The sequence below is a fragment of the Semicossyphus pulcher genome, unplaced genomic scaffold (assembly GCF_022749685.1).
Source record: "Semicossyphus pulcher isolate SPU_LCO1_2020_fin unplaced genomic scaffold, fSemPul1.0.p SCAF_20, whole genome shotgun sequence".
Taxonomy (NCBI): domain Eukaryota; kingdom Metazoa; phylum Chordata; class Actinopteri; order Labriformes; family Labridae; genus Semicossyphus; species Semicossyphus pulcher.
The window spans coordinates 14339655-14360321 of record NW_027211694.1 but is presented as its reverse complement, the minus strand read 5'-3'; the positions used below and the strand labels follow the sequence as shown (position 1 = coordinate 14360321).

Here is a 20667-nt window from a genome sequence, read left to right as displayed (position 1 = left end):
CCCCATATTAGCATGATAGGACTGAGGTTGAAAATCGGCAAACTGGCCCTTTAAGTTGTTTGATCTATGATCTTTCCCAAACCTTTACCTTAAAAGCATTTACCCTACCCATATATGTCTATGCTTTTTATGCTGCTAGGTGTGTGTGTGTGTCTGAATTCGTCGGTGTTGTGTGCAGTCGGGCACATGCAGGTGCTGTGGAGGTGTGTCTGACATTAGAATGAAGGTAGCTTCTGCATAATTCAGACCAACCTGTCTCCTTTAGTCTCCTCTCCCTCTCTCTCTTCTCCTCATGTAACCCTGCCCATTTCAAATGTATCTCTCTCTTTCTTCCTCTCTGTATCTGTGCGTTTCTGCGGATCTTTCGGCCCCCTAACCTCCGAGGGTTCATAATAAATCTGCTCCATTCACGATCATTACACCGGGGCCTGCACACACGCCAGAAAAGATTTGATCAATGGATTATTCAATTATGCATGAATGCGACGGTAATGCTCTAATTAAATAAATGTGGTGACTTCTTCCTTGTATCTTGTTCTTTATCCAGGAATAAATGGATGTTGAAAGGCATTAACAGGAGCTGTAATGACCTCTTGGTCATCATCAACGGATACCTTCTTCTATAAGTAGCTGCCTTATCTTCATGAGGACAGATGCCCATTGTGTGATGTTATCCACCTGCACTATATCTCAGTGGACAAGTATTGCAATTGTGATGTGTCTTTACACGATTAAAATATGTTTTTGTAGTACTGGGACCAAAGGGACTACATTTCCTTGCTACCAAGTGGCACAGAACTGTTCAATCAATCAGCTCCAATGTTATTCAGTTTTAAAGCCTTAGAAAGCATACAGGCCTATATAGCTGCACTGCAAAAGTGTTCCCAAGAGGAAATTGACATTGTTGCCCACGAGGTGCACAATTTATAAGGACAAATATTCTGTAAGGCACTATTATTCACCTGTTTTGTACTAAAAGTAACACGAACGGGTAGTAAAAGGTGTCATTTGATTGGAACATATAAATAAAAGCCACCGAGAGGTCGGGCTATGATAAAGAGCTCAGCCTGGCTAATTGGTGGTTCGAGCACACTAAAAGTGAAAGTGCTGTTTGAAACACAAAAGCAGCATTGCACCATGCTGTTTGTATTGAAGTCAAAGTGCATTCCATGCCAATTTCTGTGTAACAAACATTGACTTCTGCAGGCACAGGCAGGAAAGGCATGATTTTATGCCCTTTTTTTGTTGGATTAGAAAAACTAGCATTGTTATCATAATTCAGCGAGAATCCTCCATTAAAAATGTATTTTCCTGGCCAATTAATAATTAAAGATTGTTACTTATAGCACAAATATATCATTATATATTTCAGTGTTCACATCTTATTTTCAGCCATAAACATTGTGTGACAAGAAAGCTATGTTCGTAAGCAATGGAGGCGGGCTAAAGCTCTGTGTGGTCCCAGTTGTGCCTCATGTCAACATCTGATCAAAGAAGCACACACACTAAGAAAACAGCAGCATAAAAAATGCACACACATGCATCCACTGGGTTGCTTTGGTATACCCTCGGGGTATTGAGTAAGCCTGCTTCTTGATGCTGCTTCCCCTGATCCTTACATTTATCACATTGCATCAGTAGAAAATCCTAAATAAACCTTTTAACAGGCTTCTCCTCAGTAATGCAGTAAATAGGCCTCTTATCCTAGAGGCCAATGGGTTTATCTTGGTCTACAAAGCCCATAAAGCAGACTTTGTTGTGGTGGGAGTTGCAGGGTTGGAGCAAATAAAGCTTTTCCAATGTGGTGAATAATCAAAAATACAAAAACAGGAATTTCACTATTTCATTCTCAAGGTTTATTTTTTCCAATAAGACATTCCAGACCATTTCAGACAAATTGAAACTCCTCACAATACTAAACATTAGCATCCCTTCTTTAATACAAAAACAGCCAATTTCTCTTTTGTCAAATTGTATATGTGTGATGTATTTATCCCAATACACCCTGCATCATGTCCCACAGTTTTAACCAGGGTTATTATAGTTAATGAAAACTAAGACTAAGACTGAAACTAGCAGTGAAAAAATAAGTACGTTAACTGAAATAAAAATAAACGAAAACGAAATAAAAACTACAATGATCAGTGCAACAGGAACTAAAACTAGACAGAATTTCAGGTAAGATCAGCTTCGTTTTCGTTGCAAAATCACTTTGCTCACTTTGTAGTTCAAACAATGTTTATGGTTCCTGGTGTAAACGAATAAAATGGTTTTGCCCAATATGGGACAAACAATGGTTTTGCAAAGCATATTTGATATTTGATGCATTCTTTCATCCTACTTTTTTCATCTTCTTTAAATCATGGCTTTCCTCACAATACCTGAACAACTAAAACTAGTAAATTTCTCAAGATAAAAATAAAACTCCTTATGAACACGTTAAACTAAACTGAAATAAAAACAAACAAACAGAAAGACTAAATAAAAATAAAAACAAATGGGAATTCCAAAACTATAATTACTCTGTTTTTAACACAATAAATATTAAGAAAAAGTTATATTTAATGCATTATACTACCAAAGCAATAACTTAAAAGAAAATAAAAAAGCGTTTTTTGCACGTTTGTTTCTTCTTTCCTGGCAAATAACGTTTTCGGTGATCCATAAACGTCAGCTATAATGTAGACTGCCCATACCATCCTAAAACGCGAACATTTGAGTGTTTTGACACTCGCGAGATGCCGTACTTTGGAATCCGGAAACGTTGCTGATATTATCCAAACAAACAACATGTAAGCACATTTTTAACGATAGATAAATTGCCGACTATTAATTTTTACAGTGCTCACGTTAACTGTTGTTCAAGAGATGATGCTTGTTGTTTTGTTCTTTAAAGAGACTGCATTGAAACGTGAACGTAAAGTGAACAGAGGCGCTGTGTAAGTTAGCGAACTTTCCGGGTGCAGTGCCACATCGTCACAAACTGATAGAAAGGCCGTAGTCACATACCAGCGCAGCCTGTTGATATGTTGACGAACTATTTGATTCGTTCATTTCGACTGTTTTCTTCTTATCACTGTGTTATAACAACGTATTAGTTGACGTATGTTGAAATCTAGAAACTTACTGTAGCTTGTCCCTATTATAGCCATCATCCTGTTGAGCCTTTAGTTTAGGTTAGGTATTTGAAATGAAAATGAAAGTTATTCTGCACATGATTAATGTTAAAGGTGCAACAAATATAAGTTTGGATTGCCTGCCAAATGGATAATGAATTAGATACTCATTATCTAAAGTAACACTGCTTTTTTGAATGTTTACAGGGGTTGATTTTGGAGACAGCCATCAAGAGGGGGAATCCTCCATTTGCAAACCTTATACAGAAGATGTCTGTATAACATTGACATTCAGAGGCTTCAACTGTATTTGGGTACAATATTTTCAAAGCAGCCATGGGTAAAGTTGAAGAGGAAGAGCTGACGGTCGAAGGACCCAAAGAGGTGGACATGTTTACATCAGTGCGTTGCCTTGGTTACCTGTCTAGCATCAACCTCCTCGTGGCAGTATGTGTCGGCATGTACGTACGCTGGGAGGTGACCAGCGAACCGATGATTCTGGTCATCTTCATCCTGGGTCTCTTCGTCCTGGGCATAGCCAGCATCCTCCATTACTACTTTGCCATGGAGAAAGCCAGTCTCAGCTTGTTCCATTTGTGGTTTGGCTTTTTGGTCGGCCTTCTGTGCTTCCTTAACAGCCCCTCCTTGGATTCAAATGTCAAGGAAGTGGTCGCCAACTATCTCCTCTTAGCCAGTGTCATCATGAAAGCAGTATGGGCTTTTACTGAGCGAATATGCAGCTCCATCCGCTACAAACCCGCCTTGCTAACATCAGCAGAGCTTCTGGAGCTCCTGGGATTTGGCATTGCCAGCACCACTTTGCATCTACACAAATCAGTGGCCATAATAGGCTTGGTGGTAGCCTTAGGGGCTCTTATTGTGGACTTGAGGATGAAATCCCTCCTGGCTTTGCCCAACCTGGTCAGTTTTGCCTTGGTGACATCCCTTGTGTTTTTCAAGGCCCTAAACATCACTGCTAACCCTTATGCATTAGGGTGCTACCTGGGAAGGCTGCTGTGTGAGCCCTTGTTGGATGTTTACTTCAGCGGGCTGGGGTCCAGTGAGCGCTGGATACCGGTGCTCTCCATGGGAAAGGTTTGGAGGAGGCTGTCCCTGCTGCCTCTGTGCCTCACTGAGCTGGCCTTCTTCGTGCTGGCTGCCTTAAAGGTACACTCAGCATTTGAAATTGTATTGTGAGAAAATTGACATTTCCATCATGTGAGTCTTGAGGGCTTCTGTGTGACGTTCAATCTCAATAATGTCTTTACATTTTTAACCCTTATGACACGTTTTTTTTTAATGCCATGTCTTCAGTTACATAATCTGATGGTGCTCTTTCCTTGCATAGCTTGGCCACTTGGAGCTGTGGTATCTGGTGATCCCAGGCTTCTGCCTGTTTGGCCTTTTCTGGTCCATCTGCCACATCATTCTCGTAATCACAATATGGGGCTTCCACACCAAGTTGACAGAGTGTCAGAAGGCCTGGAGGGCTCAGCGATCCAGCAGCCGGAGCCTCGACCAAGTCATGGCCTCGAGGGGCATCCGACACTTCTGCCTCATTTCAGAACGCCTGGTGTTCTTTAGCATGATGTCGACGGTCGTGCTGGGAGCTGTGTCCTGGCAGGTAAGACACACACACGAGCACCTTATAGTCATATCACATCAGAATCTTAAAGACTGTCACAGAAATTCTCTTTACAGCTTCAGTTTCCTCACAAAGCCTCTATAAACACCATACAACCATTTTATAAACTCTACATAGAGCACTAGCGGCAGTCGTTTGGAGTCGCTCCCCAAGCTGAGACACTTCTGCTGTCATGCGGAACCAATTTAATTAGACCTTTAATATCCCTATCTACTTGCATAAAGAGCTGCAATAACTTATTTAGCCTTATTAGACGTTTACCTTGTAAGAGTCTCATGGGCTCGAGCTGTAATTTCAGATCGGCACATTGTAAATGCCAGTTGCAAATTTGGCTGAGAATGTGGGAGCCGTCTGCCCTGCAGTATGAGGAAGCTTTGTTTGTGTGTGGTTTTTAATGTCTTCTTCTCTCGTTATTCAGTCTGAGCATTAAGAACTGTCCTAGGGAAAGTAAGATTATTCAGTTGTTGATTTAACTCCAACTGAATACATTTTCCTATTCAAAAGCATTATCATTTATAAAGTATGCATGAGGGCTGCACTAGATTGGAAAAAACTTACATTGCAATAATGTTTTTTTCTGCGATATTTATTGCCTTTTTGAAAAATACAGGAAGTATATCAGATACATTCAAAGTGTTTTATGTCCATATAAAAAATGTACCATCATACTTGTTATAATTTGGGACTTTTAAGTCTTCAAACAAAACAAAGCCACACTTTGGTTCAGAGACTGTGACACCCACATGAAAAAGTAGAGAGATCAGGAGGAGCGACACGTTTCTTAAGATAAATACAAACAGACATGTCATATAATTTCTAGCAGTTTTCAAATGTTTAGTCAGTGTGATCAGCCCCGTGACAGTAATTTCTCCTACTTCCTGTTGGCACACACAACCCCCCACACACACACACACACACACCTTCTCTGCATGGTGTTAACCCGCATTGGTTCAAGTGCTGCCAATAACAGGAATAAACCCCTTTCCCACCAAAATTAGTGCATTGACGCAGGTTTTTCAGACTCAGGAAGACCCGCTAATAAATGCCGATTGTCTCTTTTCCCATTGCCAGTGAAGTATACTCCTGTTGGTCTCTTTTCTGCTGCGTTGACGTCTGAGGTCACAGATGCACCTATTGCATCTATTACTCATTCAGTCTGTTTATCAAACTCGGCGTTGACAAATTTGGAACGATGTTCGTGCGCTGCTTGGACGGAGACGGGCTGAATTTGTAGCGCAAGGCGCGTCTTAGCATCAGCTACAAATTTGGCTGGAGGCGGAGATTAGCGTGCCGATACAGGTTTTGTGCTCCCATCATTGCCGATCGGAGGCGAGGCGAAAATCACCCGGGTCTACTGCAGAGTAATTTGACCCAAGTCTGAATGCCGATTGTAGCCTTTCCCACTAAACAATAAAGCTCGGTGTTAGCGTGTTTTTTGACCAGTGGGAAAGGGGCCATAAGCCACCTCGCGTAACGGAGCGTCCCCCTCGACCATCCCGCTGACATGATCATGACGTGACGGCAGCAGCGTCGCGTACTTGTTTACAGTTTACAGGCAGAGTACACAGACTCTGCAGCTCAGCGGTCAGTTCACTCTGTGCTCTGGTGAAGAGCTGCACTAATGTGATAATAGACAGACTTTTCTATATAACAGTCATGGGAAATGAGAAACTGGCAAGATTTCCTTTTGAACAGAGCGACAATAAAGTAGTAGCTTTACGTGACTTAATTTGCTTTACTATCGCACGTCCTGCGATGTGACCTAGTATTCATTATATCTTCCTTTTAAAAGACTGTGGGAATGCATTCGAGAGTAGGGTGTTAATTTGTGTAACTGTATAAAAATGACTTATCAGAAGTGGTCTTGTGAATGCAGCTTGTGGATGACCAATCAATTCCCAATCTGTGAGAACTGCTCCTGTGTTGCATTATACTGTACTATAAAATCCTCCTCCTGCTACATTGTGATACCTTTGTTTCTAACACTAGGTATATTCAGGCATGCCCTAGGTAGCTCAATACATTCTGCAAGCTCAAGTGTGGTTCCACTTATACATGCAAGTATTGATTAGCATCCTCAGCTACGTTGCCGTGCTATGAAGTCAGAGTGGATTTTTGAGTAAGTTAAATTGCATCACATAGCATTGCAGTGACTCAGGAAATTGACTGCACTTAAAGCCTGAGAGTGCTCTGTAGCACTAGTTCTGCTTTTTGTCACTGCATGGTGTTATGTGTATTTGTGTGTGGGGATGTAAAATGTAGAAAAGTTTTATTCTACAGACTCAAGCCTGCATAGAAAGTACAGGCACATATTATGTTATACAACGTATAGCCTGCTGTCATACATGACATTGTGGCTCCATTTCATAACACTGTGACGGTCTAACATTGTATAACTGTCACATTGAATTAACTGTGTCTCTGTGCTTCAGTCCAAGCTGTAAGAGGAGAATGAAAGTGACTCAGATTCTCTTTTTTTTTTTTTGCAGCCCTCCAACAGTCTCTTTCTCAGCGCTCTGCTGGTGGTGCTTCCTCTGGAGTCTCTGACCCACGGCTTGTTCCATGAGCTGGGCAGCTGCCTGGGGGGAACCTGTGTTGGATACGCGCTGGTCATACCGACTGCTTACTGCAGGTACACAACAGAGAGGAGGCACACGGATATAGAGATGCATATAGACTAAGATTAAAGTATCTTAAAGATGTTAACTTTAAATGGAGTGGCATCATATAAATCAATGGCTGTATAGATGGACGGCGCGTCTCTATCTGCTTTCAATGTACAAAATTGAAGCCAAAATACCCCCAAGGCGGGCGCTGCCATCTTGCGATGGTGACGTCATTTGGAGCCAGAGCTGCGCAGTAGAGATCGGCGGGTGAAGCTGCAGTAGCCACCTTCGCTAACCAAAATACACACTTAACTTACCTGAAAAAAGACAGCAAAGATCCCTCACATCAGCGTATTTTACAGCAGAACAGATTATTGTGTTGGTCTGAACCCGACATTCACGGGTATGGAAACTTCAGTGACTGTAGTGATTGTTTTAGTTACGTATCCTCTCGCCGTTTTCTCCTCTACTCTGCTAATCCGGAACAGATCGGCTGCAGGAGCCTGATTTGTCAACAGAGATGTCAATCATTTTGACAGCATCAAATAACTTGTGAACTTAGACATAAATCAGCATGATAAGAACTTACTATAATGACAGAAACCATGGTTGACAAACATTTATTTACTGTGTATTTTGATTTTATAGTTTGACTCATGTCCCATCTGTTAACATGGAGGAGGCGGGCTTTATGACCTATACTGCAGCCAGTCAGCATGGTGCACTTGAAACGTTTCGGCTTCACTTTTAGGTTGCTGTCATGTCGTCCATCTTTTTATACAGTCTTTAATATAAATCATCTGAGCTTAATTCTTTAAGGACTCAAAATGAAGATGAATGTCCAGAGTAATGATTTAGGGTGCCAACAAAAGGAAATGTGCCACCGTGAAATGCAAAGAATAGCAGCCTGTTGCAACACAGCCCAAATAGTTAAGTCCCGCCTCTGACAAGGCAAATAGCGAATCATAGTTTCTGATTTTGGGATGGCACCTGGGGTGGCCAGTAAGATTTCAAGGCACCCTCTCTGGATCCGCCCCCGAGCACAGGGGGTTAACAATCAAGGGACTTTCTTTCGATGTTATTTTTGACACTCAATTTCTCTAAGTATCTGGTGTCCAATAAAAGGTTTAAATATAGCATTAAAAAAGAACAAAAAAATCTATAAAATAACTAATTATTATTTTTATCATTATTATTATTATTTTTTACATACATTCATTATACATTCATAAAGTCAAAGTTCACCTCTGCATAGTTCGAGTTCTCACAATCCAAAACTCCAAATACACATTTTAGTTCATGAAAGGCATTTTTATGTTTCTGCTTGAAAAAAAAAATACCTTCAACAAACAATCAATCGTCTAAATAATTGCAGATAATTTTTTAATTTCATATTAAAAAATTAATTTATTCAGCACTACAGCCAATTGACCAAATGAGTACAAAGAAATCATTTAAGTAGTACCTTTGAATGTTAAATTAAACTGTACCAAGTGCAGTCGCATGTATTTCAATGCCAGTTAAGCCTGACAGCGTTTATTCAGATTACTTTATTATTACATATTCATGTAATCACAATATTAACAGCAGCAAAACACACCTCATTTACACACATAAACACACTGGACCGACTCTGCCCCATGTCGAAGCCTTCCTTGGCATCCCAGGCGCTGGTAAATATGATCGCTCATTCCAACTCCCTCCTCAGTTAACACAAAACCAACTGGATAAATAGGCCAATAACTATGCATAAACATGCCGCTAATGTTTGGGCCCTTAAGGGATCGTTCCTGTGCTCCCTCCGCAGCATACTAAGTTGTTCAGCTGGAGCAGTTAGCCATTAGCTGCTGCTTCTGCTGCCTCTCCTGGCGCCCTCTCAGTCGGCCAAGGTTTTTTCTTTTTGTTTTTGAGAAATAGCCTGGTTAGTTTTGATGATGCTTAGACGTTTTCCCCGTGGGTTATATATTCGTTTTTTCATTTTCAGGAGCCCCTAAGAGGTCTTGAAATCTGGCCTTTGAAGATTTCAGGCTGGTGAACGTATGCCCACTCTGTCTGTTGAACCTTTAAGGTGATAGGTAGCATTAGCATTCAGAAGGGGATGCCCGCTCTACTGGAGTTTAACTCTCCAGGTGGGTTTTGGATGCAGATCCATGTCCGATTGGAGCTGTTGACATTCTGAATGCAAGGCCGTATATGCAGGGTCCAGAGGGAGGAGCGGGAGCATGATGAGAATGCAGCAGTGCATAATCGGCTGCAGATCATGCTTTCACAATGACAAGAGCCCCCACAGGGAGATTAGAGAGACAGGCGCGAGAAGAGGAGGTGGGCTGGATGAAACGGGGAAGGGTTACACGACAGACGGGAAACACAAGGAGAGGTCTGATGTAAACATGGAGGGAGGGTGAGGGTTAAAAAAGGGACAAACAGAGCGGAGGAAAGGGTGGAAGGAGACTCCGAGCTCTGAGAGAGCTGTGGAGATAAGGACAGGAGTTTTTTTTTTTTAAAAGGATGAAAGAGAGAGTGTAACAGGGGGAAGATGTGGTGTGAATCTCAAACTACAAGATTTCACAACCCTGCGCCGGGAGATCTGAAAAGATCAGATTGGCTTAGTTGAGCCTTGCAAAGGTTGCAGCATGTCAGATATCTTTATTGAAGAGTTTTTCTCCAAGAATTTAGTTGTCTTTACTTCAAATATATGAAGTCTACGAGTACAAATGCACACATAAAGCTAGCTTAGCACAAGGAGGGTGCACACTAGATAAATATACATTTCACCTTCTCTTGTCAAGGTGAGTTTGATGAGGCCATATGGTCGAATATGAAGGCAGAATTATGCAGATGTGTGAAGAATGAGAGATGAATAAAGGCCAGCCTTGACTGTTATTATCTTCTTGTTATTATCAGGCAGGTCCTTGTTTCACATGCATCCACACACACTTTTTAAAAATCACTTTGCCCTCAGCTATCTTTAACCTCCGTTCTCACTCTCATTCTCCTCTCTCTACCCCCTCCTGCCTCTGCATTTTCTTCCTTTCCTTTCATTCTTGCCTCCCTTCACACCCCTCGAGGCTAATGTCATTTCCGTCAGCAGTGATCCACCGCTCCTACTGCTTCCATATCCTCCCCCCCCCCCCCCCCCATCTCCTCTCATCCTCCGCTCTCTGTCTCCCCGCTGATGCAGACAGCTACTCCATCCCTGCGTGTCAAACTATCAACTTCTCACTCATTCATCTCCCGTTTGCCTGCCTCTCTCTGTCTCCCACCCCTTCCTCTGACAAGTCGCCTCACTCCCTTGGAGAAGCTAAAAAAAGATTAACATCCAAGTTTTCCTCTTCCGTCCAGCCCTGACGGTCAGCCCATTCTCCTGCCGCCTGAGCACGTCCAACAGCTGAACCTCCGCGCAACAGGCATGCTGAACAACGTGCAGCGCCTCTTCTCCCACCACATGATCCAGACGTTCGGCTGCGACTACTCCACCAGTGGCGTTACGCTGGAGGCCTTGGTGACGAAGCTGCGCAGCTTCCTGGAGCTGCGGACAGAAGACGGGCCCCGTCACGACACCTATCTGATTTTCTACAGCGGGCACACGCACAAAGGCACCGGGACGTGGTCTCTGACTGGTGAGAGCTACACACACTTTACTTCTTCTTTAATGTTTTGGAAAATTATCAGCCCTCACAGATGAATTCCCTCTCATTCATATAATGTCTGTGACTGGAATCTTTAAATTTTGACCAGTAATTTTCATGCATATGTCAGCTGAGGCTAAAATGTGTCATTTGATTGCAATATCATGTGCTTACCATGCTAGGAAGCCTAAATGTGCATTACATTAAACTGGATAAAGCAGTAACATAAGATTATAGTACATAAAACACAAGAACAAAAACACGCAGGTATCCTCCAAAAGATGTTGGAAAAAATATTCCACTTTCCTAAACTTATATTATAAATTATGTCATACATATAAAATACAAAAAAAGTTTGGAGCCTCTATATTTTTATGTGATTCCATGGCTGTGTTAAATACTCAATTCTGATTGGCCAATAACAGCATTCTACAGTCCATTATTTTTGTATAGCAGACCACGTCAGGTAGGGGTTCTGCATCCCTCTGTCAGGGTTTATTTCTGCTATAATGACCTGCTCGCTGTACATTATTCCTTACATAACTGTCAGGAGGATTGGACGCAATTATGGACCAGAGGGATAACCACAAAAATTGCAAGCGATTGGATTGGAGAGAGAAAACACCAAAATAATGAGCTAAAAATCAAACAAGCTCCCTTCACTAACTAGCGCTTCACTAAAGGGAAACTAAACCACTGTTACTATGCAGCTAACAAGAAACTAAAGTTTCTGGGAGACCACGGGCCTTTCTCAAACCACTCCCTCCACACTTCCACTCCGTTTGCGCGCTCTCATGAAGGGTCTGCCACATTGACTGTCGCCAAACCTCTGAGTGTGGAGTGGTCTGCACTGATGCTGACTTACTGACCAGGTGCAACACTGTGTTATGTTGGTTGTGAATTTCTAGGTTAATACCCTAAAAAACGAGAACTTTAATTGAAATAAACATGAAAATTAACGTTATAGCCTAATCAGGATCTAACCCTATAAACTTTTTTCTTGTCTAGAAACAATACATGTGAAAAGTATTTTATATTAGCAGGGACAGCTGTTAAAACTCATTAACATGAGTTTGAAAAATATATTTAGGCTACAAAGAGAAAAAAGCCACAAAGGAAACTCAAGATGAAGTTTATGCCCCTCATGCTGTGGAGTCATTTTCTGCCTCACTGCTATTAACATAGCTTTTGTTATTTGTATGACATGAAACCATGGTTACAAACATTTCCTGCCTCTGCCGGGGTAAGGTGCTGCATTTAATCCCTTAACGAAAGGGTGCTCCGTTCAGCTGTGAGTGTGACGTCAAACGTCGTTCAATCGGGGTCCGGTTTGGGAAAGGCCCTACTTCCTCAACCTCACGCACCCCTACACAACAAGAGAAACACACAGAGAACCTCTCACTACCTCTGATGGTGAGATAATGAGTCAGCACAGAGCACTGGAAGCAAAGGGCATATATATAGGCTTCCCACACCTGCTGTTAATCAGGGCCAATTAGACACACACCTGACCCTGCAGTGAGCTGATCCCCTCACCAAACTCAGTGAGTGGCAAGTGTGAGTGCCCCTCGCCCAAGTACAAACTGGAATTACATTACACTCTGATTTCCATTCTTTTCATTTTCCTCTCAGTCAATCAGAGTGCAATTTGCACAGATGAGACGAGTAAGCCAAAAGAGTAAAAAAATTGCTGTGAAGGACTCGGCGCAGAAGTTTGGTTCCAGTCGAGAAGATTGTGTGAAAGTTGCAGACGGCTCTGTTGTGACACGCGCTCTCCCTGAACACAAATGAGGATCACAGCAGGTTAACACCGTGTCAGCTCCGGCTCTTCTTGTTCAGAGATTACTTGACACATTATCTCCGCTCGCTGCTGCAAACGAGGAAAAAAACATCTCAGTTGAAAAGATAATCACTTCCTGGTGTCACCATCCTGAAGGGACGTTTACAGCCGGTGTTCTCTGGATAATTGTGCACATTTTGTGCGAGCAAAATTGAGAACAGTCACTGATTTCAAGTCATATTTTCTCTCTGATTCCTACTTTATGTCACATTGATGTCCAGTGCGAAATTATATTGTCTTTACTCTGTTTATCACAGTGGATAAATGCTTGAAAGTTCATGTTCTAATGCATCCAAATGATCATTTTGAGGTAACAGTTCAGGTACCACAGCCCTGATCTTTGTACCCTCGATCCTGCATCCCAAAAGTGGCATCTTTGTGCAATTTGTGTGGTTGTGTTGACACAGCTAGACAGACAGTCCAGCAATTGAAAGTTGACAGGTTTGATCCCTTCGAAAGCCACTGTGTCCATCAACACTCGTGTCCTGTTGAAATGCCCTTGAAAGCGACACTAAACAAGCTCTATAAACACACTCTGCTAAATCTCTGCACCAAACTCCCTTACAAAGTTCAAACACCTTTGATCTACAAAAATCTCTCCCTTCCTCTTCCCATCACTTCCTCACTCATCACTTCCTTCTCTATCCTCATTTTTGCAGGAGGTGAGAGCCTCCACCTGTCCCAGCTGCTGGAACTCTGGAAGGAGAAAAACAACGGCCAGTGCTCCCGCCTCATCCTCGTCCTGGACACTGAGAACTCCCTCCCCTGGGTGAAGGACATACGCAGGGTAGAGGGCGTCTATGTAGCCGTGCAGGGCGCCGAGCTGTCCCTCACCCGGGTGGACCCCGAGGCCGGAGACATCCCCTACCTCGGGGACTTCACTCACGAATGGGTGGAGTTCAACTGCAACCCGGACATCGACACCCAGTGGTCGGAAAAGGGAAGGACAGTCGCGGCTGCGTACGGCGTGTCCAAACGCTGGAGCGACTACACGCTTCACCTGCCAACAGGAAGTGACGTGGCCAAGCATTGGAAGACCCACTTTCCTAAGATTACATATCCCATGGTGCACCTCTCTAACTGGTGCTGTGGCCTCAACTTGTTCTGGATATGTAGCGTGTGTTTGCGCTGCTTCAGGAGGTGTAAACTAGCTTGGTTCCCGCCTGCTGTACTGGACACCGGACTGGGCATCAAACTGGTTCACTCTTAGAAATTAGGGAAGTCGACATGTACATTTTGACTCTGGGAATTTTTGTTTTAAAGTTGGGAATAAGGTGTTTATTAGGGGTTGGGAATCCCAGGGTAAGTCACGATATGATACACGATAAGTGGCTCACGATAACGATAATATCGCGATACAGCGATTCTATTATAATTGATAATTCATGTCATAAACACTACAGCGAGGAGCCAAGAGGTAGTGACGCAGTCGAGTCAATATCACAGGGGAATCTGCTAGGCTGCCATATATTTGTATATTAACATCGATATTTGGTGCCAGCCTATCGTTAATTGTATTGCATGAGTCAGGACAACGACATATTGCCGTATCGATATCTTGTCTCACCCCAAGGAATTCTATCCTACTTATATAAGACCAGATTTTACCCCATGAGCTAAATATGGCCTTCTGTCAGAAAGGTTGTTCAACTCCTCCTGAAATGTATGTTTAATATATGAAGCAGAGCAGTAAGCAGTTTGGTGCACTGTGTAACAAAGCTTCTTTATATAGGATAAGTTCAAAAGAAATGATTGTATTTGTATAGGTTTAATATGATGGGTTATTGTATCCAATACTACTTTGTCATTACTGCAATTCTTTGCAAAGGTTTTCTGGTTATCATTTGATTTTTCATTCATTAGTGCCTTAAAGATGGGTTTGGATAGATGGATGCCACATTTTTTATATGTAAATAGATGCTAATATATATCCTTGCCTTGCCTCTTACTATTCGCAGCATTAAGCTCACACACTTGTGAGCAATGAGGGGTTTTGTGTCTTCCAAAAGCCTTTCAACAATATCCACAAAATGACTTTTTTTGCACATGAACCCAGTGACCCTCTGGTTACAGATGATGTCACTCTTGCTGTGGGATCCTTACTTGGGACTTTAAAACTGGATATGCTTCTATTTCTGAACTGAACAAACAAGATGCATCAGCTGGAAGACAGTGTTGTGCCACATCCTGCCAAATTAACTGAGGCTATTTTCTCCATACAAACACAGTTCTTTAAAGAGGGGGTATTGTGCTGTTTCACATTTGATGACATATACAGTATATAATGTTACAATGTTGGATGTCCAAACTAAACGTGGGTGAAGTTTCAAATCTGTTGGTAAAAGTATGCTGGAGTAATTCCCAGAAGAAAGTGGGCGTGTAGGGTTTCTTAAAGAGACAGAGCTGACTGATTTGTTTCAGGCAGAGGCTATATGAGGGCCTGCGCAAAGCACCTGTGTGAGACAAATTTGGGGGTTTTTTTTAACCACAAATGATGCTAAGCTACTCCACAGGTATCACAGAGTGAAATATGAAAAATTCAAATTAGCATAATACCCCCCCTTTAAAGTTCAATAGCTGTTGTCATGCCTTAAAGTTTGTGTTTCATTGTGTTTTTTTTCCCAAGGGGTCAACTGGCATTTTCCACATGTTTTCCCCATGTGCCTCACTTTTGTTATGGCTAAAAATGTTGGAATTAAACTTGGATAATAAACTGATGGTTGTCTGATGTTGTGTGAGAATGTTGGATGTCCGGACTAAACGTGGGTCAAGTTTCAAATCTGTAGGTAAAAGTATATTGGAGTAATCCCCAGGCTTCTCAGCTCAGTCTGCAGGCTGCTGTGAACGCCAGGTTTCACACAGTTTTTTCAACAAGCTGCACTTTGTGACATCACAAGAGCTGGCCAATCAGAAGAAAGTGGGCCTGTAGGGGTGGGGGTTACTTGAAGGGACACAGTTGAACGGGTCATTTCAGGCAGAGGCTGTATGAGGGCCTGCACAGAGCACCTGTGTGAGAAAAAATAGGTGGGTTTTTTTTTACTATAAATTATGCTAAGCTACTCCACAGGTATCACAGAGTGAAATATTAAAAATCCAAATTAGCATAATACCCCCCCTTTAAAGTTCAGTAGCTGTTGTCATGCCTTAAAGTTTGTGTTTCACTGTGTTTTTTTCCAAGAGGTATACTGGCATTTTCCATATATTTTCCCAATGTGCCTCACTTTTGTTATGGCTTAAGATGTTGGAATTAAACTTGGATAATAAACTGATGGTTGTCTGATGTTGTGTGAGAATGTTGGATGTCCAGACTAAACGTGGGTGAAGTTTCAAATCTGTAGGTAAAAGTATGTTAGGAGTAATCCCCAGGCTTCTCAGCTCAGTCTGCCGGCTGCTGTGAATGCCAGGTTTCAGGTTTTTTCTACACGCTTCACTTTGTGATGTCATAAGAGCTGGCCAATCAGAAGACAGTGGGCCTGTAGGGGTGGGGTTTCTTAAAGGGACAGATCTGACTTGGTCGTTTTAGGCAGATGCTGTATGAGAGCCTGCACAGAGCACCAGTGTGAGAGAAATTGGGATTTTTTTTAACTGTAAATTATGCTAAGCTACTCCACAGGTATCACAGAGTGAAATATGAAAAATACAAATTCGCATAATACTCCCTCTTTAAGTTCAATAGCTGTTGTCATGCCTTAAAGTTCGTGTTTTACTGTGTTTTTTTCCAAGAGGTCAACTGGCTTGTTTTCCCCCATGTGCCTCACTTTTGTTATGGATAGAAATATCGGAAATAAACTTGGATAATAAACTGATGGTTGTCTGATGTTGTGTGAGAATTGTAAAGAAGGGATTCAAATATGTAAGAGTTTAAATAAATGGAAACATAAGCAGAGAAAATCAAGAAGAACAGGAATGAGAAAGGAAGACACGGAGGTAGACGATCCGCCAGGCTCATTTAACATGGCTGGCTTTACAGACACAGAGCAAATACAGACTCTGCTCTGAAACGCTAGCATCGCTGGGTAAATATTAGGAGTGTTAGCTGAAGAAAAATGAGAAACAGTGTAAAGGGGAGAATGAAACAATACATGACACAGTATCTCTGAGGGATTTGCTCAGTGAGCTTTCACCTCGGCGCCTGGCTGGACGTGTCCAAGGTGCTGCTGGGGTATTTCTCCGGTCTCCTGCCTGAAGGGCGCTGTTAGGCACAAAGCGAGGTCTGGGTGGACCTTGAAAGGATGAAAGCTGACATGAGAAGCAACGTTTCATTTCTACTTTCATCCATAACACGCAAATGGGAGAGCAGAGGAGAAAAATGTCATGAACCAGAGCAACCTTTCACCGCTGTAAACGTGCTTTTGTAGGGCGCTGTAAACATCAAACCATTAGGGCAGGTATGAGCAATAAAGTGAGTATTCACAGTAGCAATTAGTGAAAAAGAGACAAGTATAAATGCTGTCATGTGTGGGCGTTCTTTTCATTGCTGTAGCCTGCAAGCTGTTACAGCTAAAGTCAGGAGCTCATGTATATGACGGGAATCATTTATGAGAATATTAGATTACAGGCCGGATTCATCTCCTAAACTGGATTAGGTAATAAAAGAGCCAGCCGCCTCTGAGGCCTCATGTGGATGTGCTGAGTCAGGGCCCAGCGTGCACACTCTCAACGCACACATCGACACGCACAGATTCGAGCGCACACGCCAATTCTCTGCTGCCTTTCTCCTGCTCCTGTTCCTCTACAGCTGAGTCTCCCGTCTGTGGGTAATTACAGCCTGTCATGGGGCGTTACCTTCTAATACAGGCAAAGTGATGTGCCTGACGCCTGCCTGCAATTTATTTGGGAAAATAAATGCTTTTATAGCGCAAGTTTAATCTTAGCACAGGAATTGGAGAAGCAAATACATCAGCTGTTCCTCTATTATTGTTTATTCAAATCCTTCTGATGGCACAGCGGGGGCGGCAATTTTTATGTCTCTTTCTTGAAAGCTATTTAAACTTCCATATTTCGAGCCAGTTGTGCAGGGAAAACTTTAATATGCAAGAACTGTAAATTGTTTGAAAGCTTAAATGAGCTTAATGTGCTGCCAATTTTTCAACCTAGAAATCCATCCTCAATCACTTCAACAACCCAGTGAAATCCAGCATCCTCTTTAAGCTAAATGTACTAAAACAAGATGTATATAAATGCTGAACATCCCCTTTCCTCTTCCTCTCCTGGAACAGAAGGTGTAAAGGGGAAGAGGGATTACAGATTCAGCAGCTTCCCTGTTCCAAATTTTGTGCCCTGCTTTTCAGGAGGCCTGCTTGCCGTGGCTCGCAGTGGGTCCGACATTGAAATGTCAAAGCCATTATCTCAAATTACAAGGGCTGAGGATGCGTTTAGTGGCTGTTAAAGCGTGCAACGCTCCCTACTATGCAGACAATCGTTTGGGAGAGGCTGCCAAAAACTGCCTCCTCTTCTAACACAGTACTTTATCTGAAACCTACATGGTTGTTCAATTATATCACACACTACATTATTTGGTAGAACTCTGCATATGGTAACTTCCTGCCAGGATGCTGCTAAACATAAGGTTTTTAGCAAATGTCAACATCCATCCATCCATGATCTATACCACTTATCCTGTTCAGGGTCACGGGGGAGGCTGGAGCTGATCCCAGCTATCAATGGGTGAGAGGCGGGGTATAATCTGGACTGATCGCCAGTCAATCACAGGGCTAAAATGTCAACATTGACATAATCTTTTAATCCAAACCATCTTTTCCGAAACTTTACCAGGCATGTTTGGAACCAACATGTATGTACATGTAAGTACAACTTACGCCAGTCATAGCTTCGCCCAGTCTAAAGAAGTGCGTCCACGTGAACACTCGCAAAGCAGTGACTTCTGCCGAACAACAACCAAAAGTAAAGAAAAAATACGTTTTAAGGATAGTGAAATAGGGAAACTAGGAGTTGTATGCCGAACACATTGACATATAGATTGACGACATGTCTCCATCTACTCTCATTGTACTAAATTGATGCCAAAATAGCCCTTTGTGATAGGCACTGCCATCTTGCAATGGTGACGTCATTTGGAGCCAGAGCCTGCACAGTAGAGATCTGGGGGTGGATCTGGCGTAGCCACTTCTACGAACCAAAACAGACATTTAACTTCCCCAAAAAAATGCAAGGATCCTGCATGCCGGTGTAATTTACAGCAGAACAGCCTCTTCGTGTTGTTCGGAGGCTACTGTCACAGATCGGCTGCAGGAGCTGTATTGGTCAACGGAGCTGTCAATCATCCTTTTGACAGCATCAAATAACTAATTAAAGCTCAACTTGAACACTTGGATGTAAATCAGCATGATAAGAACCAACTATAGTTCCCATCTGTTGACATGGAGGAGACAGGCTTTATGACCTATACTGCAGCCAGTCAGCAGGGGGCGCTCGAAAATGTATTAGCTTCACTTTTAAGCAGCTGTCATGTTGTCCATCTTTTTATACAGTTATGGCAGAACATAAAAACAGCAAAACTGAACAACACGCATACAAAAAACAAAAAGATTTCGGCATGCCGTTGTCCGATGAACATTTATCATATGTCCCACAGTGTTTTAAAAGGCTCTGTTGGCATAAAATCTGAGCTCAATCAGCACCTGCAGGGCAGGGGACAGTGTTGCGTTTCTGTCTGACATATGCCAGAGTTGAGGGGAGAGCTCTTCATTTAATTCAAACAAGGCTTGCATGCAAAAACGAAAACCTTAAGATCTTTCTCTCTCGTCTTAATGCCCTTTCTTTAATCGTCTTGTAAACAAGATGCACTGCCATCGCCTTTTCTTTTAAGTTTTGTTATGTCCCCTGTAAAACAGCACATTTTCATTTAAAAATGTAAGTTATTGCAAATGACTGAGATTTGGAGGTCCCGACAGGCCGATTTTCTTAACTTTGCACAGAGAAAAGCTAACTGTTCCTGCTATATTTTATTGGTGCTAAGCTATGCTAACCTGCCCTGTCTCAGGTACGTATTTATATGTGTTCGGTCTCCTCAGGCCAACTCCTGGCAAGACAGTGAATAAACATATTTCCGAAATGTCCCACTATTTTTTGTCCGTTGCACAGGATCGAGTTTTTCCAGCTGAAAGAACTACTTTCACTGGAAGGCAAAAGATTTGATCCCTTCAACATCCACTGTCCAGATAAGAATATCAGCTAAAACGTATGGATTTTTAAAGTCAAGGCAGAGATGTGAAGAGATTATTCATGGTACAATGATCAGAGTTTCTCCGGGCAAGGATTTATAAGATTATGCAGAAGGAGGGGGGGTGAAGCAGACCTAGCTGAGTTATTACACAGATGTCTACTTGTAAAGCGAAGGTCAAGATTATGAAAGGATAAAGGAATTAAGTGTATCATGTGATGTATTGTTTAGGCGGGCATCTGGGCCACCTTGCTTTATTGTCATCTTAGTGCTTTGAACACATAAAAAGCCCTTTGCTGTCTTATCTGGGTGATAAAAAATACATTTGATGCCATAATATGGGTTGGGAACTGGGCCTTTTCAGACTGTGGCATCAGTATGGATTGCTAATTTTGAACTCATCCTTAATCAAGCTGACGTGCTCTGGATATTGCCTCTTGTAAGCAGCCAAATATACTTAGTATGAGCCAGATGATGCTGATACGCTTCATTCAATTAAAAGAGTAAATCGGAGGCTAACAAGCCTGTCAGCACTGTGGGATCGGAGGTTTGGTAATTAGCTTTGTTGTCACAGTTGGGTTGAGACGGGACAGGGCTAAGGCTGAGCTAGGCTAGTGAAACAGATGAGGTTTCCCATTCTGATCTCAC

General features: G+C 42.4%; 1 protein-coding gene across 1 annotated transcript; it reads left to right on the top strand.

Annotated features, from left to right (window-relative positions):
- The first annotated feature begins 2741 nt into the window (after window positions 1-2741).
- tmem168a (transmembrane protein 168a) lies at window positions 2742-15561 on the top strand. Its single transcript, XM_069670680.1, has 6 exons — window positions 2742-2792; window positions 3324-4283; window positions 4465-4740; window positions 7251-7393; window positions 10710-10987; window positions 13496-15561. Exons 2-6 carry the CDS (start codon window positions 3453-3455, stop codon window positions 14044-14046), a joined length of 2079 nt encoding a protein of 692 aa, XP_069526781.1. The 5' UTR covers window positions 2742-2792; window positions 3324-3452; the 3' UTR covers window positions 14047-15561.
- Window positions 15562-20667: the final 5106 nt, after the last annotated feature.

Bases quoted from the DNA above. Each gene is read 5' to 3' on its own strand.
- tmem168a (XM_069670680.1), top strand. From the start codon at position 3,453: ATGGGTAAAGTTGAAGAGGAAGAGCTGACGGTCGAAGGACCCAAAGAG. The intron at 7,394-10,709 runs GTACACAACAGA...TCTTCCGTCCAG, and splicing joins ATACCGACTGCTTACTGCAG to CCCTGACGGTCAGCCCATTC. The intron at 10,988-13,495 runs GTGAGAGCTACA...TCATTTTTGCAG, and splicing joins CGGGACGTGGTCTCTGACTG to GAGGTGAGAGCCTCCACCTG.